General features: G+C 44.4%; 1 protein-coding gene across 1 annotated transcript; it reads right to left on the bottom strand.

Annotated features, from left to right (window-relative positions):
• Nucleotides 1–202: 202 nt before the first annotated feature.
• On the bottom strand, nt 203–1231 carry sox1a (SRY-box transcription factor 1a; the record flags this gene model as incomplete). Its single annotated transcript, XM_084452289.1, has 1 exon — nt 203–1231. The coding sequence occupies one exon, from the start codon at nt 1229–1231 to the stop codon at nt 203–205; it is 1029 nt and encodes a 342-aa protein (XP_084308415.1).
• Nucleotides 1232–8861: the final 7630 nt, after the last annotated feature.

The raw sequence follows: 8861 nt of genomic DNA, 5'->3' as shown, positions 1-8861 counted from the left end.
TAACCAATATTTTGAACTAATTCCCTCTGCTATAGTTTCACGAAATCAAAAAAAGGCGAAATGAGATAAGATTTACCTTTCATTTACAAGGAACATAATCATCCTGTACAAAATGCAGGTATATTTGGGGGACGTTTTATAAAAGAGGTAAATATTTGGTTATGTGTTGTTAGTTTGCAGTTTCCGTTATCTTACGAGTGTTCTAAATGTGTGTGAGCGGGACCGTTCCGTTCACACCGGCCGTCGCGCTCTGGTAATGCTGCGGCAGCGCGTGCAGTCTACTCTGCACCGACGGGTCCCCTGGCTCGCCGGTCGGTAAATACATGCTTATCATCTCTCTCAAGTCTCCGGGGCAAGGACCCCGAGAGTGCGTGCTAACGGGAGGGCTTACGCTCGGCTCTGACTTCACCAGCGACCCTAACGTTCCCATGGCGGCCGAGGAGGACACCCCGGAGCTCGGGTGCTGCGTGTAGGTGATCCCGCCGTATCCGGTCGGAGAGGCGCTCATGTAGCTCTGAGAGTTCGAGATGGGGCTGTATTGGAGAGCGGTCATGTCGTAGCGGTGCATGGGCTGGGGGTTGTGCGGGTGGTGGTGGTGTGAGTGGTGGTGGTGCGCCCCGCTCCCCGGGTGGTGGCTGTAGGCGAGCTGAGCCTCCTGCATCATTGCCGCAGCCGCAGCCGCCGCGGCCACCTGCCCTGAGTACGCACCGTTCGCCCAGCCGTTCATGTGCGCGTAGCCTGAGCTGGCGGAGCCCCCGTGTCCCCCTGGGCTCTCTAGCCTCTGGCCAACCCCGGATGAACCCATCCCGACCCCAAGACCCACTCCACCGCCACCTCCAACCCCGGAGAGTAGCCCACCGGCAAGGGAGTATTTGTCTTTTTTAAGCAGAGTCTTGGTCTTCCGTCGTGGCCGATACTTGTAATCCGGGTGCTCCTTCATGTGCATAGCTCGCAACCGTTTCGCCTCGTCGATGAACGGACGCTTCTCAGCCTCGGACATCACTTTCCACTCGGCACCCAGCCGCTTGCTTATCTCGGAGTTGTGCATCTTGGGATTTTCCTGGGCCATCTTCCTCCGCTGTCCACGGGACCACACCATGAACGCGTTCATCGGTCTCTTCACCCGGTCCTGGTTCGCTTTAGACCCACTGTTTGGCCCCGTTTGCCCCGTCGTCGTGTTCGTCTGGGGTCCCGGGGAGTGGAGGTCGGTTTCCATCATCATGCTATACATTCACCTGGTTGTCAAACTTCACTATTAACAGGAGAAAAAAAGTGTCTCTTGACGCTCGATTCCGGAGCAGGTGCACACGGGGAGCGCGCGGCGAAGCTCTCCAACCCCCGAAAGTGGATGAAATGAGAGAAAACAAATAATCCAAGAGAAGGACTAGGTGCAAAACGATCTTCCCGTTTGTATTTCAACTACTCTCCTCACGTTGGTTCACATCCACGGTGACAGAATGCACATTTGAGCCACTTTCTCTGACGGAGTTCAGAAGTTAGTTAAAGCGGCGGCCATACGATGAGCTCTGACAGCGGTTAAATGAGCCACGAGCGCCAATGGCGTTCCAGAAGCAGGATTTGCATGGTTTCTGGTCAGGTGACGCAGAGCTCGCAGAGAGGAACACGCTGGCAGGAGGGGGGTGAGGGGTGGGGGGGGGGGGGGGGGTGAGAGAGGGGTCACCCCCGAAAACAAGCTCTGAGGGGAGAATTTATGGAACATGAAATGTGAAAACGTGTGCCACTGTCAAGACTTTTCAGACTAAAAAAAGTTGGCAGCCTTGGAAACTTTACCATCGATGGCTTTGTGCCCCTTCCACATATACACCGATAATGCTGCTACAACCACTGCGCACATAACTGACATGAAGAGTGTGTGTGACCAATAGGTTGGTGTGACACATAAGATATAGGCCTACTGAAACAAACTTTTGTGCTATGTAATGATATATAACTTTATTTTATCTTGAACGTTTGCGAGATAGACCAACTGATCCAAATCACATTAAGCCAACTGAAAAATGTTTTGGCAGATATTTGTTTTGGCTGAAGCTGACCATGCAGGCCTATGCCTACCTACACCCTCATTTAACATTCAGATGACAAGTTATTCCAGGCTTTCTTAGGTTAGTAGCCCTATTAGCCGACTCTGGACATGCCGCAGCCATTAGCCATTTCTATAGAAATTGGTGACCTCTCTCTCTCTCTCTACGTCGCTCTCTCTCTTTCACACACACACACACACGCACACACACACACACACACACACACACACACACACACACACACACACACACACACACACACACACCAGCTTGCTCAAGAGCAGGGGTGTAGTGGTGACTAAAGAAGTGGGTATATTGTAGCAGAAATGTTACAGTTTTTACATTGGTGGTGTTTAAAGAAGTGGCTATACTCCGTGTATCCACTACACCATTGCTCAAGAGGCGAGAATACGAGAACAAATATGAAATCGTTTGGGTAGATTAATGTAGAGCGATAGTTCTGAGAGAGAGCGCTAATGTGGGGCATGTAGCCGAACAAACGGGAGTCGAGTAGCGCCTGGCTGGCGGGCAGATGTAAAGCTCTGGGTAGAACACACGTCCAAGGGATGGGAGGTTATACCGGAATGCGGTTTCTGTCAAATAGCGCTGAAAACAAGCTGGCATGTGCGCGGCAGTGTTGGGTGTCACCGGGCTCGCGAAGCGCACGTATATAATTCAAATTTCACAGCTGACCTCCCCTGAAAGGCGCAATCAACGGCTAATTGAGAAGGAAAACAACATATCCCTTCCCCGCGGCGTGACTAACGATTTAATCATTCTATCATACTTTGTTGCTTTTAATTAGGGCTTAGGCTGATATGTGCTCTCAGTGTGCCTGTGGGAGCGGGATCACTCATGGATCCGTGTGCGTTTAGTAATAAGGTTAAAGGGATCTTACAACGGTCAATGACTTACCTGTGATCCGCGCCGCGTGGCTCATAACTGTTGCATTGGTTCTGATAGTAAGGCCAAGTATGCGCAAGTAAGGCCTCGTAATGGTGATAATGATTCATAGCCTAATATATGAGATAATAATAATAATTATAATAATAATAATAATAGGCTAATAATAATAGCCTAATAACAATAATAATACGGATAATAATAACAATAGCCTAATAATAATAATAGTAGGTAACTTTATTTTTTATCATCATATCATAACATTATATTTAGCCTATAATAGGCTAAATAATGTACTGTTTTTATTCAATGTTGCATCCTAGCACATTATACTGTAAAGTCATACTGGAAATGTCATATACTAGACAGTTTTAAATCGGTTTGTTTAGGCCTATACGTCTATTTCCCATGTGCAATGACCATATAGTGCAGGGTAATTGCAATAGTTTTTGTGTTCAACAATATGATAGACAGCAGAGCGTCTGTCAGGTGGAATTCAATAGCAGCAGTCAGCCTCTTCTGATGATGGAGGGATTATTTTAATATGACGGCCTTTTAGAAGAACGACTGGGTTATCAATGTTTTATTTCAGGGGCAATTGTTAAGAAAATCAATCCATATATTAGGCTAATGATTACAGTATCATGCATTATAATAAGTAATAATATTAAATAATAATAACAATAATAATACAAATTATAATAACAATAATAACAACAGTAATTTATAGTACCCTGGAATTATAATTTGCTATTATTATTATTATTATTATTATTATTATGTATATCATTGTTGCCATTATTCATTGCAGTGTAACAATACTAGCCTAACTGTTGTTATTTTGTTTGTAACACCCTATTAGAAAAATGTATATAGTGTCCTAATTGTTAAATTAATCCTTTGTTCTAGGTTACCATTTGGACAAAGCCATGAACCTGAAATCAAAGTGCTATAGGAGTTGTTAAATGTCAGTGAGGGATTAGCCTGTAGATTTGCACGGGGACCTTCGTGGCCCATATCTACTTTCCCTGTCATTCTCGATCACTCGCCTCGCGCTTTAACAATCCCCTTTCTTTGTGCTCACTCTGCAATAGGCTGCATGCGCGGGGGACAAGGGTCACGGCAGCTATCCAAGCCCCTGGAACAATAGTGGTGTTTTTTCTCCATCCAGTCCCTTTTAGAAGGGTTTCAAAAGGAAGTTTGATTAAGAAGTAAGTAGCCACTACTTCTGAATTTAGATTAAGCTAGCCTACCACCTCTCCCAAAATAACCACTGCCTGCTTGTGCTTGATATCCATGTCAATTTTCAACTAAACCATCGTTAAGGGAGAAGGACCTTGTCCCGGATATCCAGACCAAGCTTTTTTAAGCTTTCATTTTTTACGTGGTCTCTCAATCCAAATGGATAGGAGGAGAAACTCCTGAGTTATTTCAGTATCGATCATGTTAATGCACAACACACAAATACGAGTTTAATTTAAAATTTAATGGAGTAATTAGGCTTGTGGATTCATTATTTGCAGGCTAAATAGGCTACAGGATACATACGCGTTTCCCCCATTGTAACCCAGATCCACAGCGTCCCCAACTTCCCTACACATATAGGCCTACTATTACTGAAAGTGTGTGTGTGTGTGTGTGTGTGCGCGCGCGTATGTGTGTCTGTGTGTGTGACAGAGAGAGAGAGAGAGAGAGAGAGAGAGAGAGAGAGAGAGAGAGAGAGAGAGAGAGAGAGAGAGAGAGAGAGAGAGGGGGGGGGGGGGGGGGGGGCAGGCCTACGAATCACGACAAAAGTAGCCTATAACAATACAATAAAAGACAAAGAAGTAGAAGGGTCAGTGGTTCGAATCCCAGCTCCGACTGTCCACATGTCGAAGTGTCCTTGAGCAAGACACCTAAGCCCAAATCGCTCCCAATGAGCAGACTAGCACCTTGCATGGCAGCTACCGCCATTGGTGTGTGAATGGGTGAATGAGAGGCCACTGTAAAGCGCTTTGAGTGCCGCTAAGGTGGAAAAGCGCTATATAAGTGCAGTCCATTACCGTTTCATAAATTTAGGTGTATTTACGTCAATGTAGTGTATCGTATCTATGAGATAAACCAGATTGCCATTCACGTGAATGCTATTGTCTTATAGCAGATAGCATACCCGTGACAGGCAATGACCGGGTTTCCCGATAAAGAACCTTCTTAAGGAACCCTTCTTAAGCAACCCTTTGCATGGGAGTTAAGAAGTAGTACTTTGGAGTGAAGAAGCTTCATAACTCATTCGGGAAACCCGGCCAATGGCATAACCGTATTGATGGGTTTATCAGGCCTAACATGGTCATCTGTACCTATGCTGTTAGTGTGTTTACAACCCAAAAACAATACAGCACAGAGAAGGTCGTAAAAGTCAGGGCGTGGATGGATCATCACGGGCTATCATGGCCAAACACCTGTTCCAGCGAGAGAGCGCTAACCTATAGGCCTATCTGTTGATCAATTTCTCCACACCCTCCCTCCCCCTCACCGCCTGTTGAAGGTTGAGCTCCCTGCATTTACAAGCAGTTGATCTGCATGAGGACTAACCGGACCTAGGGCTCGTTGAACAAGCCTGACAAATAATAGTGTAGGCTACTCTTGGTCATTCAGTCTACATTCATCTGATTAAGACTAACTGGTTAAGGTAGCCTACACGAGGGACTTGCAGGCAAATAACATAGGCTACCCCCGCTTATATCCTATTTAATTTTTATAATTTCCATAATAAGACAAATATCCAGCATATACATTCAAGTGATTAAATATCTTTAATCACCTGTATTTATATGTTGTAGGTAATTTATATCAATAAGCCTATTTATTATAAAAATCACATTTCCAGGATGAGGTCCAGACTACTTAGACTCACCGGGGCTATTACTGAGGACCATTCACTGCGCGCTCGCCGTTTCCAAGTCCCTGATTTACAAATCTTAAGATTCGTGTTTCCGACTGTTAGAAAGGCTTTAGCTACACACTAACACAATTATCATGCATTGAATTAGACAAAATGGAGCGCACGAACTGGTGACGTGGATAGTTTTCAATTAGCCCATTTTCAAGTGATTAATGCAGAAAGTAGAAAGTAGCCTAAGCTACAATGCAGAATGCAGGTTAACCAGCGAATAAACCAAGAATATTCTAAACATTTCATTGTGCAACCTACACCGTTTATATGGTCACTTGCAAAACTACAGGCAACAAAGGACTTTAATTTTCTCACTGAAGGTTAGACTCAGATTATGCAAACTTACGCATGGCTCCCTTGTCCCTCTACCGCAGCCGGTGTGGTAAGAGTCCTTCCTCCATATTCCTAAAAGCCATCCTAAACCCCACCAAAGCTTCATGTAACACCACCATTCCCACTAAAACCTAGCCGCTGTGTGTGCCAAGGCCATTCGTGCCCGGTGCCCAAACCCACCACTCTACACACACTGAGGCGAGAGACAAGAAGAAACGACATTTATTATACACTCTAAAAGACAATTTCAAGTTATTGTTTCTCTCGGCGAAAGGGGTTTGCTTCTTACATAATGAAGCGTCTTTTGTGTGACGCTGAACAATACCAAACAAGTATTCTAATAAATAGCCACTTTTTTGTTCGCTCTCGAGGATGAATGGGCTGGATCGGTTGGGTTCTGAAAGCAGCTGTGGCGCATTCAGGGAGGGGGGCGGGGACTTGGCGGCGCGCCGCGCCGGCGTCCCCTCATGGATACTGACAGGCTTTCTACTGGGAACCTCGATATGGCCTATATTAAACCCAGAAATGTTGTTTTTATGAACCTTTATGATTAAAATGTCCTCTATAGACTTAACAGATGAGATTAAGCTTGGTTGCTAAGAGTTGCATGTTGAGCAATTTTAATAATTACCATAATAAGGTAATTAATCGCCAAAACTGGAAATGGCTATACATTTCCTCCTAGTCAGAAAGGTGATCTAAGTCTAAGTCCATGTTTATGATGTCCAGACATTTTTACCATGGTGCAGTCATGCAACCTTTCCTCATTAGCATAATTTGCATACATTATGTAAAAATAGGTCAAAATCAGGAAATGACTATAATTTCATTTTAGTTAACTTAGAAAGGTGATCTTAGCGTCTAAGTCTATGCTTTGATGAATCTCTTGCCATAACTAAATCATGAAACCTTTCCTCATTAGCATACTTTGCATCAATTGTGTAACAATTAGTGTAGGAAATAGTTATATTTCTGTTTTTAGTCAATTTAGAAAGGCGATCTTGATCCACCTCCACCTAAAAGTGACATTGTATTATATATTATTTCCTTTATTATTTTTCATTATACAATTTATCCCCAGCCCCGAATGTTTCATAACATGTAACATCTCTCCTACTTAACTACTTGAATGATAATACCTCCAAAAATGAAATTTCCATTTGGATTTGAAGGACGTAAAATGGAAAAAATACAGGAGGAAAAAAGAGTGCAGGATAAAGGTATGTAATGTGTTATGAATCTGTAGCTATGTTAGTTAACTTAATTGCCACCTAGCTAACTTTAGCTACATGGCAAACGTAATCTAACATGATTAGGTCTGCTAGCATCCTTCAACCTTCTTGGTTGCTACTTTGCTTGTTAGCTAGCTACTAAATACCATAGTCTTTTTCTTGCGACATTAAAATGGTGTTTTGATTTTGAACAAATTAATCTGAACATAGCCTCCACTGGCCACCGGAACAGGCAGGCTGGACGACTGAATGTCTGGGACCAGGCTGGATGGAGGACCAGGCAGGCTCCCAGCCTGGACAGATGGATGGAGGACCAGGCAGGCTCCCAGCCTGGACAGCTGGATGGAGGACCAGGTAGGCTGGAAATCTGGAAGCCTGGATGTCCACCTCCGGAGACCAGGCAGCCTGGAAGTCTGCATGTCTGGATCTCTGGAACCAGGCTGGATGGAGGCTGCCTGGGGGTCTGGAAGTCCACCTCCGGGGCAGGACCCTCCCTGGATGTCCAACTCCTGGGCCCACATGGAGAACCAGACTGGATGGAGGACCGGGCAGTACCTCCACCTCCCCGCCTGGATCTCCACATCTGGGGCAGGACCTGCTGCTACCCGGTGCTCCAGGAGAACCTGCGCACCTCCTTAGCCGTTACACCCCCATAGCTGCAGCCTCCAGACCCCCGTGCACCTGGTCACCCCAACGCTACCTCGTGCCCCATTGAGTGTGAGGTTGTGGTTGTTGTTCTAAGTTAACAGAACATTTTTTAATAAAAAAAATAATAAAATAAACGTATAGCTGTTTTCTGCATTTGGCGATTTATTAGCTAAATATCCTAATTTATGTAAATAGATGTTTCATTATTTTACCTTACAAATGACATTTTTCTTTAAATATGATGTTATTCATTATTATGCTAATGAGGACATGACAATAAGGCACTATGCAGTAAATCACCATAAAAATAAATTTCTGTGACATTTTCAATTTTTTGATGACATCATTATTTTACCTGATAATGAGCTAATTATGCTAATTATGCAAATTGCTATAAGTTGCAACATGCAACTTATAGCAAGTAAGCTGAATTTCAACGGCTCACTTCTGTCCCAAGACGGACTTTATTTGGAGCCTGCAGAGTGCTTTCGCTCCAAAGAATTGACTGAATCTGACTATTCATAGTCAATGGCCTCTCTCAATTGGCTACAATAAATCTATTCTCTAACTATACATGTATTCCCTACCAAAATAATGACATGTATACATACATCAATCATCATTACTCAATCCAAACCCTACAAGTGTTATAGCTCTGCAGCTGTCTGAGCATTCAGTGAGGGTTTGACCCACACAGCTTGCCACCACGTGGCTCTGACAGCCACACACACACACACACACACACACACACACACACACACACACACACAC

Source organism: Borostomias antarcticus, assembly GCF_949987555.1.
Source record: "Borostomias antarcticus genome assembly, chromosome: 17".
In the NCBI taxonomy this organism is placed as follows: domain Eukaryota; kingdom Metazoa; phylum Chordata; class Actinopteri; order Stomiiformes; family Stomiidae; genus Borostomias; species Borostomias antarcticus.
Note: the sequence above shows the minus strand (reverse complement) of the source record. Positions and strands in the feature narration are given on the sequence as shown.